At 38.5% G+C, this 20,115-nt stretch overlaps 5 protein-coding genes across 9 annotated transcripts; 2 read left to right on the top strand and 3 right to left on the bottom strand.

The window, feature by feature from the left end:
- The first annotated feature begins 1,168 nt into the window (after nucleotides 1-1,168).
- Nucleotides 1,169-7,382, top strand: LOC111433077 (protein STICHEL-like 3). Of its 3 annotated transcripts, none has more exons than XM_023070000.1 (7): nucleotides 1,169-1,462; nucleotides 1,637-4,230; nucleotides 4,851-5,070; nucleotides 5,283-5,828; nucleotides 6,033-6,594; nucleotides 6,942-7,005; nucleotides 7,111-7,382. In XM_023070000.1, the coding sequence occupies exons 2-7, from the start codon at nucleotides 2,158-2,160 to the stop codon at nucleotides 7,189-7,191; spliced, it is 3,546 nt and encodes a 1,181-aa protein (XP_022925768.1). In that variant the 5' UTR covers nucleotides 1,169-1,462; nucleotides 1,637-2,157; the 3' UTR covers nucleotides 7,192-7,382. The 3 variants fall into 3 exon arrangements, with proteins under 3 accessions (XP_022925768.1, XP_022925767.1, XP_022925766.1); XM_023069999.1 differs by having other exon boundaries at nucleotides 1,628-4,230; XM_023069998.1 differs by having other exon boundaries at nucleotides 1,604-4,230.
- Nucleotides 7,163-10,752, top strand: LOC111433080 (transcription repressor OFP5-like). Its single transcript, XM_023070005.1, has 2 exons — nucleotides 7,163-7,199; nucleotides 9,195-10,752. The coding sequence occupies exon 2, from the start codon at nucleotides 9,217-9,219 to the stop codon at nucleotides 10,618-10,620; it is 1,404 nt and encodes a 467-aa protein (XP_022925773.1). The 5' UTR covers nucleotides 7,163-7,199; nucleotides 9,195-9,216; the 3' UTR covers nucleotides 10,621-10,752.
- A 1,514-nt stretch (nucleotides 10,753-12,266) lies between these two features.
- LOC111433081 (carboxy-terminal domain RNA polymerase II polypeptide A small phosphatase 1-like) lies at nucleotides 12,267-13,433 on the bottom strand. The gene has a single exon (XM_023070006.1). It carries the CDS (start codon nucleotides 13,224-13,226, stop codon nucleotides 12,384-12,386), a length of 843 nt encoding a protein of 280 aa, XP_022925774.1. The 5' UTR covers nucleotides 13,227-13,433; the 3' UTR covers nucleotides 12,267-12,383.
- Nucleotides 13,434-13,928: 495 nt separating this feature from the next.
- LOC111433082 (uncharacterized protein At4g14342) lies at nucleotides 13,929-14,795 on the bottom strand. The gene is made up of 3 exons (XM_023070007.1): nucleotides 14,704-14,795; nucleotides 14,489-14,612; nucleotides 13,929-14,133 (listed from the first exon to the last, which is right to left on the bottom strand). Exons 1-3 carry the CDS (start codon nucleotides 14,793-14,795, stop codon nucleotides 14,086-14,088), a joined length of 264 nt encoding a protein of 87 aa, XP_022925775.1. The 3' UTR covers nucleotides 13,929-14,085.
- On the bottom strand, nucleotides 13,961-18,409 carry LOC111433079 (putative pentatricopeptide repeat-containing protein At3g23330). Of its 3 annotated transcripts, XM_023070002.1 has the most exons (6): nucleotides 18,323-18,409; nucleotides 15,610-17,987; nucleotides 15,335-15,461; nucleotides 14,704-14,789; nucleotides 14,489-14,612; nucleotides 13,961-14,133 (listed from the first exon to the last, which is right to left on the bottom strand). In XM_023070002.1, the coding sequence occupies exon 2, from the start codon at nucleotides 17,928-17,930 to the stop codon at nucleotides 15,615-15,617; it is 2,316 nt and encodes a 771-aa protein (XP_022925770.1). In that variant the 5' UTR covers nucleotides 17,931-17,987; nucleotides 18,323-18,409; the 3' UTR covers nucleotides 13,961-14,133; nucleotides 14,489-14,612; nucleotides 14,704-14,789; nucleotides 15,335-15,461; nucleotides 15,610-15,614. The 3 variants fall into 3 exon arrangements, with proteins under 3 accessions (XP_022925770.1, XP_022925769.1, XP_022925772.1); XM_023070001.1 differs by lacking the exon at nucleotides 18,323-18,409 and having other exon boundaries at nucleotides 15,610-18,087; XM_023070004.1 differs by lacking the exon at nucleotides 18,323-18,409 and having other exon boundaries at nucleotides 15,335-15,402; nucleotides 15,610-18,087.
- Nucleotides 18,410-20,115: the final 1,706 nt, after the last annotated feature.

Genomic DNA, 20,115 nt, shown 5'->3' with positions numbered 1-20,115 from the left:
AGGATGCTTTGTTTAATTTGGAAAGTAATTAAACACACCTTTGTAATTGACTAAACAAAGGCATACTTTAAACGTTGATAAACCAAATTTTATTTGTAGTTTAGCTAAAAAAAACCAATTTAATTTGTAGTTTAGCTAAAAAAGCTAAGTATGTATGATAGAAATTAAAAGGCATTGAATTCCAAGACGAGAGACATTAATACGAGGTAGTGAAAAAAAAATATGGGAAACTGTGCACGACATGGAAATTGCAAAGAATGGGCTAAATTGCAAAATAGTCCTTTCTTCAAACTGTGCACGAGAGACAACTGATGTTTGATCTTACAATCCACTTTTCTTGAAGCCCTATCGTTCTCGTTAGTACTTCTGATACCATTTGCAACACTTTAAGCCCACCACAAATAAATATTGTTCGTTGTGACCAGTTACATATCTTCGTCAGCTTCAAAATTTTTAAAACGCATGTATTAAGTAGAGGTTTCCACGTACTTATAAGAGATATTTTATTTCTCTCTACGACCGATCGTGAGATCTTAAAAAAAAAATATAATAAATAAATGGGTGTGGACAGGGTTTGTTTCATGTGTTTGGCTTTGGGTATTCTGAGACATGCTCCTTGTGCATGGGCCACCCTTCCCCTTTTGTCCACTGTTACCCCACACCACCACGCACCCTTCTACCCCTTTTGTCCACTGTTACCCCACACCACCACGCACCCTTCTACCCATTAACTCACCATACTCTTATGTAACTCGTAGCTTCTACTACAAAACACATTTAATTTAAACTTGCTTCAAACACACATTCAACGTCACTGGTAATTAAATTTTCAGAATAAGTGAGGTGTTATGTGTTAGGAGCAAGAAAAGTGGCGAAGCGCCCAAAAATTTAAAATATGGACCAACGGTATAAAATCTTGGGTCAGCGTGCGTAAATAAGGTAAACGTTGGGGACAATAATTTACTGAAATTCAAGCATATAATTTATTCAAATCAGCGGTGGGTTTTGGATATTTAGCCTCTCACTTTCCCGTAGTTGGTACGAAAGCGACGGCGGTGGCGGAAGAAAGGGGGCTAATTTTCCAAATTAAAATTAACATTTTTTTTATTTTTTTATGTAAAGGGCTATTTTGGGGTCTGGAACGGACACATGGATTCGTTGCTGACGTGTCAACGGGTGCGAGAGGTGACCTGGGAATCTGCCTTTTAACAGATCTCACCCCATACTTCAACCAACCCCCTCTTCTTCTTCACTTCCCACTCTTACACTCTTTTGCTCTTACTCGCCTCTTCTTCTCAATCTTGTTTCTCTCTCTACCGGAGTTTCCTGTGTTTGCGACTGGGATTATCGCTTTTGGGTGGAAGGGGACCTCGTGAGCTTCATGGGAAGCTTGCTGAGAGATCTGGGCTTTTAATTTTTCAAGTGGCAGACGGGATTCTGCTTTTCCTCTCTTCTGATTCAGGTGATTCCTCTTCTCTTTCCTTTTGCTTTTTTCCGTCTTCCCCAACAGTTTGCCTTTAACCTACTCTTTGTGTTTTCCTTTTCAATATCCTCTCTATCTTCTTTCGCTTTCCTCCTCATTTTGTCTCTTCCGTTTTGACAGAGACCGACCGCGATTTCTTCTTAGGGATTCCAGGGGGACTGCGAGTCAGGTTTTGATTCTCGCAGTTTTTCGAAAGATGGGTTCCTTTTTCTCTTCCCCTGTTCCGGGATTTGCTTGCTGAAGCTGGATTGAGCTTGTCGCAGTATGCATTGAAGTTTGCTCGTTGCTGCTAATTGAGATGCGGTTTCAGTAGCATTTGGTATTGCTGCTAATTCAGCTTGAATCTTTAGTTATAAGCTTCATGGTTTGCTCGACCCTGGTTTCTGGTTCTTCGGCGATGGATTTTCTTTTTGTCTCATTTTATACTTGGCGGAAAGTTGAGGAGGTGAGGATATAATTGTTTCAAATGGGTTCTCGTTAAATAGAGTCAGGATATAACTTTCCTTCTTTAGATAGAAGGACATTTTTTTGCCTAAATTGCGGGATATTTGGAATTCATTCGTCATAATTGCGGAGATTTGACCTCGCGTTGCCTGATTGATAATGCGATATATTTCGATTCGTTTCCTTAATTGTCAAGAAATTTCCCGACCAAATGCATTTATGTTCTCATCATGACTAGAGCTGTGCGCGATAGGATTCTCAAGGAGGCAAATGGTGACATTAGCGATCATCTACGTAACCACATTCACTTGACAAACTGCATTCACTTGAAGAATCATATGCACAAGCACAGTCCTATCTTGGCTGACAGGTCCCTTATGAGGGATCTCATTGTCCTTCAGAGGTCGCGATCTCTCAGGGACCCTTCTGCAAGTCCTCCCTCATGGCAGTCTCCCTCCATTACTGACCTTCCATCAAGGATGGGCGAAAATAATGCTGTGATTCGTGAAGGAAGAAGGTCGGTAGGAACTGAGAGTCGAAGGGTAGGTAGGACAATTTCCGGAAGTTCTCCACCCTTGGGAAGTTTTGCAACATCAAAAGTTGCTCCAGCTGAGGTGAATGTGGGCACGGATGGGGTGAGAGCTGTTAGTGAGCACAGTGTTAAGAGTGAAATCCGAGATGGTAGAAGAATTCGGAGAGAAGAGTCAAGTAGGAGGAGTGATAGAAACAGTGTTTTGGATGGCAATGAAGAATCTTTACCTGTTCATGATGGGCATCTTCTGCATGAGGCTATTTCGAGGAAATCAGAATCTAAAGATAGAAAGAGTGAACAGAAGGATAAGCAGGTCAGGGGCATTCCATTTAAGACACTATCGGAGCAACTGAATTCTGCTCCAATCGATAGTGATGATATTGCATCTTCAAGTGCTAATGTATATGGGAGACAATCTCAGCAGGATAAAATCATCGACGAACCTGAACCCAGCTTTCGTGGAAACTGCAGTGGATTGAATAGGGTTAAAAGGCGAAAATTTCGAGGTACAAGGAGAAGTCGTATGAATTTAACTTCCAGGGACACGGGGGTTCAAAATGAATTGTCTGTAGCTTCTAATACATTAGCTCATGGTTCCGCTCATTCAAAGCATAGAATGGAAGAGGAAAATGAAAATTATGCCAACAAAAATGTCATTGGTGGACCTAGAAATGGGTGTGGTATGCCTTGGAATTGGTCAAGAATTCATCATAGGGGCAAAACGTTTTTAGACATGGCTGGAAGGAGTTTTTCTTGTGGCATTTCAGACTCGATGTTAAGAAAGTGCAGTCCAACTGCACGTGGGAGAGGTATTTCTGGCACACCCATAGCATCTGATCACTCAAGCTCATCTGCAAAATTTGATGCCGAAGCACTACCTTTACTGGTTGAGGCATCCGGGTCCCACGAAAGCATTGAAAATGCAGGCTGGCAACGAGATTACTCTGGGGAATTGGGAATATTTGCTGATAATTATATTAAACATGAAGTTGATTCTGACCTTGCTTCAGAAGCAAGATGCAGTAACCGAAGAAGAACAAGAGGCCATCATCGTTCTAGACATCAGAGTCTGACACAAAAATACATGCCACGAACATTTAAAGATTTGGTGGGACAAAATTTAGTAGCCCAAGCTCTTTCAAATGCTGTCTCGAGGAAGAAGGTTGGGTTACTATATGTGTTTTATGGTCCTCACGGTACAGGAAAAACATCCTGTGCTCGCATATTTGCAAGAGCACTGAACTGCCAGTCTTTGGAACATTCCAAACCGTGTGGATTATGCAATTCTTGCGTTGGATATGACATGGGAAAGAGCAGGAATATAAGGGAAGTTGTTCCTGTGAGTAATCTCGACTTTGAGAGTATTACAGAACTACTTGACCATATGATAGCTTCTCAGCTCCCATCACAGTATACAGTGTTCATCTTTGAGGATTGTGACAGCTTTTCCTCTAATTGCTGGAGTGCCATTACAAAGGTCATTGACCGAGCTCCCAGACGTCTAGTTTTTGTCCTTGTCTGTTCAAGTCTAGATGTTTTACCTCATATAATTATATCCAGGTGCCAGAAATTCTTTTTTCCAAAGCTGAAGGATGCCGATATAATCCATACTTTGCAGTGGATTACAACCCAAGAAAATTTAGAAATTGATGAAGATGCACTGAAACTTATCACATCAAGATCCGATGGATCATTGAGGGATGCTGAAATGACTCTTGAGCAGCTCAGTTTACTTGGCCAGAGAATTTCTGTTCCTCTAATCCAGGAACTGGTAAGTTATATATTTTAATTACAAAGAGTGCAAGAGTTGGAGGTTAAAGTTTCTATCCACTCTTTTCAGAGGCTACTACTTCATGTCTTGACACTAGTGGTTGAAATATTTTCTGCCCACTTACAAGTTTGACGTGAAATTGTTTTCAAGAGCAAAATTGATCTGGGGCTGCAACTCAATAGGTGTATTATGTTGCATTTCTTGCCTCGTGTGTTGTTGTGGAAGAGTGAAAAACTAAATGTGTTCTTTCATTTACAAATTTACTTTTATGAAGCTTATTTAAAATGGTTTTCTCAACCGGTGAAGCATGAACATGCTTGAAATAAATCTAGCTACATTTTATTCTGAAATATTTACGTGTGGAAGGCTTCTCATGTTGACAAGCTATCATAACTGATGGTCTGTTCTTTTCTCTGTATTTTGAAGCCTTCCAGCATAATATAAATAGACTAGTTTCTGGTGATGAGAATTGTAGCTTTGGTTTCAATAATATAAATTATAAAAAATATAAGAATAACAGTTTCCCCTTGCAGTGCAGTTTGATTCGTATAATTTTTACTGCATATGATGTTCTTATTGTTTCAATTCTCATAATTTCTATGTACCCAATTGGCTTCCAGGTTGGACTTATCTCTGATGAAAAATTGGTTGATCTTCTTGATCTAGCTCTATCTGCAGACACAGTAAATACCGTAAAAAACTTGAGGTTGATAATTGAAAGTGGTGTGGAGCCAATGGCCTTGATGTCACAAATCGCAACTGTAATTACAGATATTCTTGCTGGTAGTTATGATTTCCGAAAAGAAAGACCTCGGAGGAAGTTTTTCCGACGTCAGCCATGTAAGTCAAAGAACAGGTTATATATATATGGTGGACCTTAATTGATTCTAGTTCATTTTAGATTTTTGCTAAAATGTTGCCTATGTTAAGCTTTATCTGGAACTTCGCATCATCTCTTGTTGTCTTCCATTAGTTTTAATTGATTAATTAACTAATTTTAAGTCTTAATCATGTATAAAACTGATGATGCATTTTCTTTTTTGGCATTCTAGTATCCAAAGAAGATATGGAAAAGCTACGTCAAGCTCTGAAAACATTGTCTGAAGCTGAGAAGCAATTAAGAATGTCTAATGATAAATTAACCTGGCTTACGGCTGCACTACTTCAACTTGCACCAGATCAGCAGTATATGTTGTCCAGCTCTGCTGAGACAAGCTTTAATCACAGTCCCTTGGCCCTGAATAATGTGAATGGTAGGGGTGTGTTAAGGAGCACTGTTCAGCATGCTGAAATACCTGGTGGTGAGAAAAGATTGTCAACAGATGTTAACTTTGCTGGCCATTCTGATTCATATGATAATAGAATTGCCAAAGGCATTGGTTTAGACAGAAAAAGACACTCTGGGGTTGGTGTGGCTTCTCAGCAGACTAATGCTACACCTGCCGATTTAATGAAGTCTAATGGAAAGCAGGTTTCTGGTAGAACTCGGAAAGACATCGAAGAAGTTTGGTTGGAGGTGCTAGGAAAAATTCGGATAAATAGCATTAAAGAGTTTTTGCTACAAGAAGGGAAGCTTGCATCAGTGAGTTTTGGTGCAGGTACATTTTGTTGTTACATCGTGTTTGCATAGTTTCATGCCTCTTAATTCACTTCACTTATTTATTTATTTATTTTTTAAATCATTTTTTACAAAACTTGATTTGACCGTCAATATTTAGAAGCACGTTAAAATTATATATGTTAATCTAACATCTGAAGCAAAGAGTTTTAACTTTTGATAATATACAATATCTATTTGGCAGCACCAACTGTGCGCTTGATATTCAATTCACATCATGCAAAATCAAAAGCAGAGAAGTTGAGAGAGCAGATCTTACAAGCATTTGAGTCTGCTCTTGGGTCCTCGGTGATAATTGAAATTAGATGTGAATCAAAAAGGGATACCACAGTGGGGAACCATTCATCCGTTACTTTACCTGCCTCCAAGAATGGTCCATTGCAGATTAGGGATATAAGTGGTTATAAGCCTGAAGCTCAGCTACCGCATTACAGATCCAGTGAAGTTGGAAGAGGCGAAATTGTTGAAATAGATGCTTCACCAAGGGATGCCCATAATCAACGAGAATCTAATCAAAGGAATGTAGAAGGTTCACAGGGAGAAGTATCAGTCTCACGTAAGAACTCGACTATGTCATCAATTTCAGAAAGAAGAGAAGGTGGAGCTCAAAGTCGGAGTCAAAGTATTGTGAGAAGCAAAGTATCTCTGGCACATGTTATTCAGCAGGCAGAAGGATGTTCACAGCGAAGTAGATGGTCCAGTCGCAAGGCTGTGTCTATAGCTGAAAAACTTGAGCAGGAAAACTTGTACGTATTGCTATATCAAATTTTCAAATTTTCAAATTTTCTTGTAGTGTGATATTAGGTTTCTGGCATTTAAATTTAGTTAAAAGAATGTGCATTTGAAGCAGTACGCTTAGCAACATGAGGTAGATTATAGGCTGTTAGGGTAAAAACTCTCACGTCAGGAAAAATATGAAAGGTTGCCAAAGTTTAGTTAGATTTAAGAATATAATTGATTGAAGGTAGAAAAAGAAATCACACGAAACCTAGCAAATAAGCAACTCAGAAATAATGAAGTTCTGAAATATATACACAAGGCACTTTTAAATAAATTTCTACGTGTAATGTTTGTTTTTCTACATTTTGTGTAGGAGACTTGAACCTCAATCAAGAAGCTTGTTATGCTGGAAAACATCTAGAGTAACTCGACGGAAGGTAGAGCAAGAAAGAGATTTAAAATAACTCTTATAATTTGATTGTTTCAGTTTTGATATCACATTCTCTTTCAGCTAAAAATGACTTATTGATGAATTTGTGCAGCTATCACGGTTGAAAGTTAGAACACGAAGGCCGCAGTCACTGCTGAAACTTGTCTCCTGTGGTAAATGTCTCCCTGCGTAGTTAGCAAGGTAATAATTCCAGCCGGAAAGGAAGAAGAGGAAGAATGGTCTAGGAGATTGATTAACTTGGTTTTCTCTTTTAGTTGTATTTAGTTTTTCTCATCTCTTTTGCTCCATGTTGATTACTAGGCAGGCTCATTTTTATCTGTGAATTCAATTTTTATGAAATCAATTAATTTTTCATGGTAAAAATAGGAGAGGATTATAGAATGCAGGCCTCATGTGCTAAACCTTTGCCCACTCAAATTCAATTTCCGCCTTGTTAGATCAGTTCTTTTGGGATTTTACAATATACTTCTAACTTCACTTTCATTTTGGCCTTGAATGACACCACAATGCATTGGAATTGTATCTGGTATCTGTATTCAAATGTTTAAGGAGTTCCATTCTAAAATCCTCATTCATTTGAATGATTATTAGGGAGTGCATGCATTTTCACTTCAAACCCAGAAACTTCTGCATTTAGTATGCGTTCGGGAGGATTGATAGGTTCCGAACTAACCACAATACTTTTCGACTTTGTCCAGAATTCTTTCTTTATACATCTTGATGTTGTAAAACAATGAGTCAGAGATCTAGTTGTTGATGTCAATGTCATATTTTTCTTTCTTAATCTGGGTCTTGCTGCACTATCCAGGTTCGAAAGCCAATTATTGACGTAGATTTCATATTCTCAGCTAGCTTTTCTTCCCCTTGTGCTCTTCTCCTATCGATGTAGTGCAGTCTTCATTTTCGTTTCATCGCCCTCTGGATGAGCGGCAGCTTTCCTCGTCATGTCAGTCTGAGGAACTGAAAAGGTGCCCCAGTTTACCTTTGAACATAATGAGCGCTAAACCCCCTCCAGGAATCCATGAATATATGGTGATGCAGAAGAACGTGGGGAAATTAGTTTCTCTTCTTCCGGAGCATTTTCACAGAACCTCTACAGAAAGATTCCGTAAGAAAATTAGAATCAAATGAAATACAAACAACCACGTAACGAGGATTGACGACTCCTTTTCCTCGTCCCTCTCGGTCTCATTGCTTATCTCCTTTGCCTATTCATTGCCTCGGTCTCTCAATTCCAGTGCCTCTTCTCGTACTAACCTTCACCAACTACTCATAAAAGCTATGTTACTACTCATAAAAGCTCTGTATAACATTCTCTGCTGTACATCAGAAATAAATCATCAACTTTAATGTTTGATGAGAGAAACCTCATAGTCCAATGGATCAATCTACTCTGCCAAAACCACTCTTCATTTTAGGCCCTAAAAAGGGTTCGTAATCTCCATGGGAAAAATGTACAGCTCTTCGGCTCAGCCCAGTCAGCTTGGTGGACCACTTGAATTCGGCTTTTGACTAAAGGCAAAAGTCGGAAAAAATCTAGAAGTGAAGGAAAAAGAAAAGCAATAAAGCAGAAAGACAGGAAACCCAATAAAATTCCATCACTAAAGCTTGACAGGGAATTCTCAAAAACAGTTCAATCCAAAACTAGAACTAAGGGCCTCGACATGTTCGTATATGACGTTAAGTATAGAAAAGAAAACCCATTTCTTCCCATCTCTGTCTGCCCAACAGGTGTTTGTGATAATGACACACAGCCCACAGCCAACTCCCAACTCCCAATTCTTTGTGAATTAGAGCCTATATGCTCTAAGCGAGATGAAAATCAAAGAAATGGGCTTCTTTTCTTTTTCTTTTTCTTTTTCTTTTGGTTTTTTTAGCGTCATGTTTGTTCTTTTGCTTCCATTTTCCTTTTAGTTCCTTATTAGAGATTTAGAACCATCCACAAAGTGATAAAAAGTGGGCAAGTGGTCACAGGATTAATGGCGGGTGTTTCTTTTGAAAAAAAGAACAGCAAAAAGACCAATATGAAACCCACGTTCCTACTTAGCAGCTTAACTGTCTCAATAACTGCTACTGCTATACCATCTTCTCTGAATCACTTTCTTCTTTGATGTTCCATACCCCAAAAACTTTCTAACGTTACAAATTTTTCTTTTTGTTTCAATTCAAGTGAAACCCATCTTCCTTTGCTGAAATTATGAAATGGGGTATGAGAAAACCGCAAAATCCTTCTTCTTCTTCTTCGACTTCTTCTTCTTCTTCTTCCTCTAGGCCTTCTTTCATGTCTAATATCTTTCCTGCTTCTTGGCTCTCAAAGCTCAAGCAAAAGAAAAGCAACCGAGAAGCCACACCCAGAAAAGTAAAGGGAACAGAGAAGGGGAATTCTCCTTGCATTCATTCACCTGGTTATGGAAATGGGACTTCCTCCCCTGGTCAAGCAAATGGGAATCCCAATCGATTATGTAGCGGATATAATGGTGAATTTTGGAAGCTATCCTTTGGAGAAGATGATACTGATGTCAAGAGTGGTGGGATTTTGAGGTCGGTTTGGTACAAATCGGAGGATGAGCATGAGCTTCCACGTACAAGTCATAGAAGCTGCAGATCAAAATGTACAGAATTTGAGGTGAAGGAAGAGATTCAGAATTTGGAGGACATGGTTTCAAGGATGACGAGGAGAAGGAGGAGGAGGAAAGAAGCTCCAACCCAAGTGAATATTTTGAGAACAGAAAGTGATATTGAATCAAGAACTCCAAGGATCAAATACAGAGAAAATGGGAACTTCAAGAGTATGGGTCAAAGGGTGATGGAGAAGAAGGGATTTAAACGAGGAAGGGAGATAGATAAAGCAAGGGAGAGAACAAGAAGATCAGTAGGAAACAAAATGTTGGTACAGGAAGAAGAGTCTGGAGTTAGGAAGAACAGGAGAGATAAAACCAAATTGAGAAGTTCAAGGAAGCATAGGTATGTCCCTTCCACCATGTCAAAAAGCTCGAATTTAGGAACTATAGAAGAAAACTGTGTATTTTCTTCTATGAAAGCAGAGGAAAGTGATGAACATGACATTGTGGGCACTGAAATTGATTCAGATTGGGAAAGGATGAGAGAGTTGAAGATGGAGGAATTGAAGTTGAGATATGAAAGACAAAGGCAACCACTCTACATAAGGAAGGACTCCAATGAGAAGAATTCAAAAGGCAGAAGAAAACTCAGAGTTTACTCTCCTAGAACAGCCACTAAACTTGAGATCTGCAAGATCAAAGCATTGGAGGATATGAAGAAAGCGAAGTTAAAGATGAAGAAGAAGGTAAGAGAGAGCATAGTAGAGGAAGAGACGGAGTTGGAGAGCTTTGCGGTCGTGAAATCTTCGTTCGATCCACAGCAAGACTTCAGAGACTCCATGGTTGAAATGATCATGGAGAGAAGGATCAGTAAAGCAGAAGAACTTGAAGAACTGTTGGCTTGTTATCTCACATTGAATTCCGATCAATACCATAATCTCATCATCAAGGTGTTTAGGCAAGTGTGGTTCGATCTGAATCAGGCTGCGTTCGAATCTGAATTACGTAAGCAATTCCCTTGTAATGAACAACTTGTTTAGCTAATAATTACAGACAAAGTGTAGTAATCTTATCTGTTGAAAACATCTCAGTTCATAAACATTGCAAGCCTTGTTAATGTAACGTTGAATTACTGTTTTTCCGTTTACGACTCTCAATACTCATTCTCTTCATTTCCTGCTTGATTTCTCACTTTGCCTGTTAATTTAAACTGTGCCTGTTGATATGAAGAGTGAGTGAGCTGCAGGTGCAGCACACGAGAGCAGTCATACTCTGTTAATGCTCCTACAGAATGTGAACCGTCCAATGGATTGTGAGATCCCACGTTGGTTGGAGAGGAGAACGAAGCATTGCTTATAAGGTTATGGAAACCTCTCCTTAGTAGATGCGTTTTATAACTGTGAAGTTGACGGCAATGCAAAACAGGCCGAAGCGGGCTATGTATTAGTAGTGGACTTGGACAGTTACAAAGAAACGGGAGACCAACTTGAGGATTTGGGTGGCTGAGTTGCCAAAACGTTAAAAGATTACTGCTACAGACAGCAGAGGACAATAAATTGAAGCAAATGGAGGCCTGGTACAAATAATGACCATCAAAGTTGAGTAAAACTTGAACAATGCTCCAATAATTGTTATGAATAAACAACATTGTTGGGAGAATAAACTCAATAATTAATGCATTGCTGCGGGGGATATGGGTGTTGAGTTGCTTACCGCCTCAGCCTCTTCGGGCAATTGAAACAAAAAAGGGGGGACATATTGCGGACAAACTTATACGTAATTACAAGAAGCTGATTAGATGGATTGGATTGGACCCATATTCATTTTATCATCAGTACAATAATTTTTTATTTTGAAAAGACACTAGTTTATGATCCGGGTACTCATCACTAGTTTATGATCCGGGTACTCATCACTAGTTTATGATCCGGGTACTCATCCGTTTTTGGTTGTATTAATTATATAATCAATTCAAAACATCAAGGTTTGGTCACTGCAGAATTCATATGGTTTTCTGATCTTGGTTTCTGTTGTGTTTCGAAAATAATTCAGAAGCTATGCTAATTGCAGGTGGAAATGGAATTTTACGTTACCCAAGTTTGAATTTGAGCCAAAATTGTGTATGAATCTTTAGCAATATTCGATTTAATGCGTGCTTTCAAATGCTTTATACACGTGAAAGAAAATAAGGGAAAAGAACTTTATATTTTATTTGTAACAGCTCAAGCCCACTGCTAGTAAGCATTGTCTGTTTTGGCTCGTTATAAATGGTATTAAAGCTAGACCACCGGACAGTGTGCCAGCGAGGATGTTGGGTCTCTAAGAGTGGCTGGGCCGTTACAAATGGTATCAGAGCTAGACATTGAATGGTGCACCAACAAGAACACCGGATCTCCAAGAGTGGGTGGTGGATTGTGAGATCCTACATCAGTTGGAGAGAGGAACGTAACATTTCGTATAAGGGTGACAATGATACATAACAGATTGAAGTATTGAAGTAGACAACAACATTGAAATAATTCCAAATTTCAAAGAAAAGGGGTTAAAGTTTGAACATGAGAGCAAAAATAATCCCAAATTTAAACAAAAAAAAAAGAGATTAGATTTAAAGTTTTATTGTCATGGGTGGATTGGATAGATATGATGGTTAATATTCATAATGATCAACAGAGGCAGAACAGCATCATCTTCAAATCTTGGATCTGTATGGATTGAATTTGAGTTTAATTTGGAGTTGAACAGTGGTTGTTCAACTACATTTATATAATCAAATCGACAAACAATCTTCGTTCAAATTTGTTCTCTACCCAGATAGATACTGCTTCACAGCATCCCTCATGTCATCATAACACTCGCACATCTCAAAAAAGTTTACCAATTTTCGAAGCTCCATGTCCGCCGGATCGTCTATGAACGACGGAATCGGAATCGCATTTTCCGGCTGAAAAACGTAAGCGTTAGGATTGTCATCCACAATCACTACTCTTCTCAAATCCCGCCCAATTTCAGACAAATCCTTCACAAATTTCCCATCCACCTCCTTGCAAGAGTCGCGATACAATCTGTGCGAAATCACCGATTTCTTGTCCAAATTGTTCAGCACAAGCGAGGCGTATTCCCTCATTCCCGCCGTGAACACCACGATTTCGAATCTATCCGCTAAGGCTTCCAGAAATTGGTCCACGCCTGGGCGTTTGAGCACATAGAACTTGAGTATTTCGCCGTCGACCCTTGGCCTGACTACGAAATCGAATCTCGCTGGCGGCGGGTCCAGCTTGGAGTGGATCAGAGTCTCGTCAAGGTCGAGGAGAACGGTCCGCTTGGCCGGCGAAAAGAGTGGAGGGAGGAGGCGGTTGTCGAAGACTAAGGTTCGGACAATGTCGGGTTCAGGGGAGGCTGTTGCAGATGTGGATGTGGATGTGGATGTGGGTGCGGTTGTCCTCAAGGCCTTATAGCCTTTGTAGCGGTTGGGGGTGCTGATACAGGTCAACTTGGAGAAGATTTTGAGAAGACGGCGGTGGCAGGTAGAGAGAGAGCGGCGGATGGTGGCGGCGACAGTGGAGGAGGCGGCATTCTTTACGGGGGACTTGCGGCGTTGACGGCGGAAGGGCTTGGTGAGGGATGTTTTGATGATCTTGGATACCATTGCTGAATGTTGGAAGCTGTGATGAGAGTTGGAGGAAGAGGGAGGAGAATTTGAAGAGTTCGCATTAGGTTCGGTGTAACGGTCAAGTGGTTAGGTTCGGAACCGTAGCAAGAATTCAACTGAATAAACAAAAGCAACAAAAACCGTTGCTGCCTCATTGCAACTTCTTTTTCACTTCCTTTTGTTTTTTGTTTTTTGTTTCTTTTTTCCCTTACAAAATTCAATTTAATGTTTAGAAACCAAATTTAGTTTAAACTTAAAAGTATGCCTATAAAAAAAAATGTTTAAATACAAAAATGAAAATTAACAAATTTATTATACATAAAATTGAATGAAATATAGATTTTTTTTTTTTTTTTTTTTTGTCTAATAGGTAACTAAATCTAAAAATTGTGGAATAAGCCAACATATCGAACACAGTACAGAACGAAAAACTTAAGAACCTATTAAATATTTTTTAAAAAATTAAAAAAATCCATTGAATAAAAGTTTCCTCAAGACATTTTAAAATCTGAAAACGAGCTATTAGCTTGTTACAGAGAATAGAAAGTACTAAAGCCAAATAGGATAAAGTTGGCAAGAAAAGGAGAGCACTAACGCCGTTAACGTCTTTACCTGAAATTTAGAAATTCAAATGAAAGAGAAAATAGAAAAAGAAGCAAATTCTTTTCGAGTTTAGCCTTCGGTGTCTAGACACATTTTAAAATCTAGAAGTCTATTAGAAGATAGATACAGAAAATTTCAATATCCAAGAAAATCTTAACATCTTTGGTTCATAAACAAGAAATTCATCAACCCAACAATGACTTACGGTTACTGCAATCTTAACAACAACTTCAATTACTTAATAATAGCAATCTCAATCATCTTCTCTTTCTGGAGGAAGGCCGCAGGGTAATAGCATTTTCTACAAAAAAAAAGGAAAAGAAAAAAGAAGAAGAACAACCCCTTAAGTATCTAACTATGCCCGAAATGATATCCAGGAGGATATATGATGAAGTTTTGCTATCCCTCGTTAAGAATGGAATGAATGCTAGTTACAAACATGATGGGTTTAACCCCACAATTCGAAACACAGAAGCAGCACAAACCCAGTTTAGATTACAGCACGCAGAGTGGATCAAGTGAAGATAACAAACAATTCATATACATGGATGGAGCAATTACTCGAAAATCATATAATAGGACTTGAAACTCTCATGTTCATGGGAAGACGGCAAGTTAAAGGGGTAATAATCATAAAGAAAGAAGAAGTTATTAACCTGCATGAAGTTGTAGCGTTCCCTCCCAATAGATTCATTTTCTGCTATAGCGAAGTATGCTAGAATGGGGTAATGTCCAACATAAGATGCATAGCTATCTCGCTGAATGTTTACTGCCCACTCACTGTACACACCAACATCTGAATTTAGACATCAAAACTAATATGCAAAGCAATATAATAAGATCAACACTCAAGAAGGAATACAAAACTAACAATCTATTTAAGTCCGCATGCCCAGTTCCCACATATTTCGCCTGAAGGTGCTCAAGCTGGGAATTTATGTTAAATCTATCACTGGCCTGCATCCAAATCAAAAACCAACATTAGCGCCTCGTGTCCATCTAAACCAACCTCCAGCGAGCAGTGACAGGAATCCACAATCAATCTCAAATTTCAAAGATGGATTACCGATTAAAAGGTCTGACATCCACTTATTACACTAACCAACTCAATAGTAATTCAAGACTCAACATAATATCGTTACTAGAAACAAACAAACCCCAAATAAAAAAGTAGATCTTTTTTCCTTCGTGAGAGTGATTCCCAGTGAGAAAGTAGTAGAAAATTCCTTATCTCCCATAAATTAAGGATTCAGGAATATCGCAACAGAGAAGGCCTCCGATGAACAAAACGAAAAGGTTGAGTAATACGAACAGGATCAGGAAGTGAATTTAGAAAATCATCTCCTAAGGCTTGAATCAGCGGAAATAGAAACGAAAGAAACAAATTGGACTCAGTCGCCGGGCTGTCTAATTACTGCCCAACTAAATCGAAACACAACCTAAAATTCGGAATAAAGAAGTATGATAGACAATAAATACGATGTTCCAAGTGTAGTCAGTACCTGCATGTTCGCTCGCGAATTGCAATAGAAGCAACGAGGCAGAGAATATGAATTTCCCTCTCGAACGGCTGCAGCAATTTAGGTCTTTATAAACCATCGAAGGCCAAAAGAACGCCCACTTCACTTTCTAAAATATATTATATTTTTTTTTAATATATCTCTATTTTGAAAATATATATTATAATAAAAATTATTATTATTTTCCAAGTAAAATAAAAATTTGAAACTTGTTTTTGCATTAATCTAGAACTAAATATATCAATGAAATCTCCCACCTCTGTTACCAGTAATCTCCACAGGAACACATTCCGTTCTTGAAATGGTGAAATCGACTGTTATCCCTCACAACAATCTCCCTCCCAACTATCTTGGATATGAACTTGGTTGCTGTGTGACAGTCGGTACACACGCGGAGGTTCTTTGTGACACGAATTGTCGTCCCGGCGGGCGTGTTGATGATACCGAACACAATGGCAAGCCTCTCACTATGGCGGCAAAGCAAGTATTTCTTTTGCTCCTCTTCCACATCATGATGAACCTCGCTTGTATCTGCCTCATAACCCTCCTTTTTCATCAGCTCCATTAGGACTTCCATGGCTTCTCTTACTTCCTCATAACATGGATGGGATTCATCTCCAGCCATGAAAGCATGTACTTTGTTTTTAACTTCAATCCAGCTGCAGGCTGGTGTCTTTCTAATGCCTGTGCGCCTCAATGAGGCTCTCCATTTTGCGGCCTCTTTCCATCTCCTTGCACCAGAATATATGTTTGCTAGTAATACATAAGCTCCCGTGTTCTCTGGATCGACTTCGAAAATTCTATTAGCAACCTTTTCGGCCATGTCGACGTTTTTGTGGACTCGACAAGCAGACAACAATGTCGACCATATACTCCCAGTTGGTCCCATATGCATCCCACAGATAAAGTCATAAGCTTCCTCCAGCCTTCCAGCTCGTCCAAGAAGGTCTGAAACAGCTGCATAATGTTCCACTCCTGGAGCAATCCCGAAATCTTGTGTCATGCTATTGAAGTACTTCCAAGCTTCATCAACTAATCCAGCATGGCTACAAGCAGTTAATACAGACATGAAGGCCACATAATTTGGCTTTATTCCTTCTGTTTCCATTTGTTCAAATAAGTCAATAGCATCAAGAGCATGCCCGTGCAAAGCATATCCCATAATCATGGCAGTCCATGATACCATGTCTCGTAATCTCATCCTGTCATAAATCTGCCTGGCCGTTCTAATGTTACCGCATTTTGCATACATGTCGATTAGCGAACTTGCAATGAATATGTTGTCATCGAAGCCATTCCTTATGATGTATCCATGGAGCTGCTTACCCAGATGCAATGTTGTCAAGTGTGCGCAAGCCGGCATAATACTTGAGAAGGAATAGCTCTTGGGCTTGATTTTAGCCATCAACATTTGGTGGAAAAATCTCAGACCTTCATCAAATAGACCATTTTGCACACACCCTGCAATGATAGAGTTCCATGAAATCCCATCACGCTTAGTCAAGAGACTAAATACCCGACACGAATCCGATACTCGTGTGCACTTCGCATACATATCAATTAAGCTGCTTGCAACATATCCATCTGCATCAAAACCCTGTCTTATGGCCCATCCATGAATCTCTTTTCCTCTACTGATATCTGCATATTCTGCAACAAGTGGAAGCACACTAGAAAGAGTGAAGGAATCAGGCTTCAAATTAGCATCACCCATCGCTCTAACCATCGTTAAGGTTTCTTCATACAGACCATTCCTAGCATTTCCTGCAATTACTGTGTTCCATGAGACAAGATCCCTTTCGGGCATCATCTCAAAGATTTTTCTCACGGTATCCTCACTTTGGCGTCCTTTTGAATGAGAAATATCCTTGATTTGTGGCCCAAGATTGCAGGCTTCCAAGTCCCTAAATTTCTTGCTGTGTTTGCAGTCTGTTTCAACAATGTGTGTTTCAAACTCCCTTCTTCCACAAGAAACATCATAATGAAATGCTTCAGTGTCACTCCCCACACTACCAACTAACGCAGAGGAAGTTCTACCAGTCAGTGTTCTTTCAGTCATTTCGTCGAACACCTCGCCCGTACCAAGTCTCTGCCTCCCAGTCTCCCGCAGAAATCGCAGTTTCGAATACATATTCATCAACGCATTACCAGTATACAAATCAAAATCCAAGCCTACCCTTAAGATGTACCCATGAACGGACTCCCCCAAACGCAAATCCATAAGCAATGCACAAGATTTTAGAACAGAAGGGAAGACATTGTGATCCGGGTATAGCCCAGAGGCCAGCATTCCAATAAAAGAAGCCAAGGACTGATGAGGAAGGCCATGAGAAGTGTAGCAACGGATGATAGATTTCCAGGCGAGAGGCGGAGGGAAGTGAAGGGTGTTGAAAAGACGGAGTGAATCATCGAGAAGATTAATGTGGGAGTAGAGGGATAGAACAAGCGAAAGATTGGGAAGAGATAAAGCTTGAAATTTGAGCACCTGGGCATGGAGTTGTTGAGCCTGTGATCTGGATTTGATGGCACTGGGATTCTTAAGGAGAGATTTTACCAGAGCTTCAGTTGAAGTCCTCATACGTTACCGACGTTGTATAGCGACCTGAGCTTCAGTCGGCATCTGTGCTTGTTCTCGCTGAAACACACACCATTCAACTATATTATTCAAACTACGGACAACCTCACTACTTTACGTATACATTGAGAGATTCCATTAATCCCAACTTTAATTTTAAATAAATGCTTAAAACCTTCAAACTATCTTAAAATGTGCCTAAGTCACCATTTGTCTCTCAACCCACTTATACAGTGCTTCTTAAATTGAACTTAAACACGGCTTAAACGCCATTCCAGGCCAAAATGTAGCTCAATGCGCCATAAAGTCTCTAGCTTTCACTCCTTCTCGAACCTATAAAGTAACAAAAACCATCGAAAAGAGCTTAAAGTGGACTTTAAGATGTGTAAGCCTACCATTGAAACATAGTCCAATAGGGAAAAATGATAGTAAATAAACCAGTGGTGGAGATTAAAAAGTTGTAGCACGACCCAAAGATGTTGTAGAGATATTAGCTGGGTCGGTGTTGCATATTGCATTTAATCCAAAGGTAAAATATTTTTCTTTTTTAAAATTTAACCATTATTATCACCCTACTATTAAAATAAATTACCCAATAATTTGATTATATTAATATTATATTAGTAGCATCTCCATAGTATTAATGGGTAGGTAAATGTGTCCTCCATAATTAATATTCATGAATTACCAGATTTTTTTTTTTTTTCTAGAATGTAAATTACATAAATTTTGAAAGAGAGAGAAAAAAAATTGAGTTCCAAGCAACAACTATTTTGTAATAAAATCAAAATGAATAAATATTGGAAGAGAAGTCTTTGGCTGCCATATAAGACCACAATTTTGAATTATTTATTTATTTATTTATTAATACTTTAATACTTTAATTTGATGAAAAACCATATCAGGAGATCTCCATGAATCATGGGAACCCCATCCGACCGAGTCTTCCACTACAAAATTAATTAAATAATAAATACGATAAGTCAAATTTTGCCTTTTCTTTTTCTTTTTTCAACAAAATTTTCCTTTTCACACACTAAAAGATTTACAAAATTCCATGTGAACGGTATCATATTTCAATAAATAAATAAATAAATAAATAGTAAATTTCTCGCATCTAAAGCAATCACAAATATATTCACAAAGTCTAATAATTTATAACATGCAAATTAGGAATTAATCACCCAAATAAAATGTACTTATCCTATAATTATACATTTTTTTTGCCTTGCTTATATTTTCAAAAAAATATATTATTATTTTTAAAATACTTAAAAAATATCGCACGTCTTACAAATACACAAGAATTTCAAGCATTCTTAAAATTGAGTATTTGATTAATATTTTTCCCCGTTTAATTATATAAACTCTTTTAATCTAGTTTTTTAGATTGACTTAAATATTTTTTTTAAAATTTAAGCTAAAACATGATTTTAAAAAAATTAATTAATAATTCAGAAGGAATATTAATCATTCCAAATGAGAGTGGGAGGTTGGATTTTGCATGCGCATTGAAAATGGTAAGTTTTTATTATTTTTCTTTTTTTTTTATAAAGGTAACTTAAATCCAATTTAATAAATGTTGAAAATCACTTACTAAATTACTTTATTAAAATTCGCACAAAATTAACAAGATATTACATAATTTTTTTTATAAAAATAAAAACTTAGGTATTAGGTGTTTTAATCTACATTTTTTAAAATAATTGTTGTAATTAAAAACATTTAATTGTATAATTAAACATTGATTAGGTATTATCCCTTCATGAATCAAAAGTCCAAAGTCTAATAATTACAATCATTAGAGCTCAACTATGTGAGAATTATTATTATATAACCCAACAAATGATATTGCGACTTAAATTTTCAAATGTGCGCAATAAAAAAAAATTAATAAAAAATAAGATTATCCATAAATAAATAAAACCACGTAATGAATGACAAACAGTGAAGTCAGGTTGAATATACCCTTTGATGCATTTACAAATATTAATATATATATATATAATTAATTAATTAATTATGAAAATAATAATAAAATAAAAAACCATATAACCCCCCCCCCCCCCCCCCCCCCCCCCCCCCCCCCCCCCCCCCCCCCCCCCCCCCCCCCCCCCCCCCCCCCCCCCCCCCCCCCCCCCCCCCCCCCCCCCCCCCCCCCCCCCCCCCCCCCCCCCCCCCCCCCCCC

This window comes from Cucurbita moschata, unplaced genomic scaffold, assembly GCF_002738365.1.
Source record: "Cucurbita moschata cultivar Rifu unplaced genomic scaffold, Cmos_1.0 Cmo_Scf00041, whole genome shotgun sequence".
Classification (NCBI taxonomy): domain Eukaryota; kingdom Viridiplantae; phylum Streptophyta; class Magnoliopsida; order Cucurbitales; family Cucurbitaceae; genus Cucurbita; species Cucurbita moschata.
This window is presented reverse-complemented; position numbering and strand designations above follow the sequence as displayed.

Excerpts from the sequence above, each read along its gene's own strand:
- LOC111433082 (XM_023070007.1), bottom strand. The coding sequence starts at position 14,795 with ATGCAGGCCAGTGATAGATTTAACATAAATTCCCAGCTTGAGCACCTT. Across the intron at positions 14,613-14,703 it reads CATGCGGACTTAAATAGATT|TGAGTGGGCAGTAAACATTC; the intron begins GTTAGTTTTGTA and ends TGGTGTGTACAG. Across the intron at positions 14,134-14,488 it reads AACGCTACAACTTCATGCAG|AAAATGCTATTACCCTGCGG; the intron begins GTTAATAACTTC and ends TTTTTTTTGTAG.
- LOC111433077 (XM_023070000.1), top strand. The coding sequence starts at position 2,158 with ATGACTAGAGCTGTGCGCGATAGGATTCTCAAGGAGGCAAATGGTGAC. Across the intron at positions 5,829-6,032 it reads ATCAGTGAGTTTTGGTGCAG|CACCAACTGTGCGCTTGATA; the intron begins GTACATTTTGTT and ends TCTATTTGGCAG. Across the intron at positions 6,595-6,941 it reads AAACTTGAGCAGGAAAACTT|GAGACTTGAACCTCAATCAA; the intron begins GTACGTATTGCT and ends CATTTTGTGTAG.
- LOC111433080 (XM_023070005.1), top strand. The coding sequence starts at position 9,217 with ATGAAATGGGGTATGAGAAAACCGCAAAATCCTTCTTCTTCTTCTTCG.
- LOC111433079 (XM_023070002.1), bottom strand. The coding sequence starts at position 17,930 with ATGAGGACTTCAACTGAAGCTCTGGTAAAATCTCTCCTTAAGAATCCC.
- LOC111433081 (XM_023070006.1), bottom strand. The coding sequence starts at position 13,226 with ATGGTATCCAAGATCATCAAAACATCCCTCACCAAGCCCTTCCGCCGT.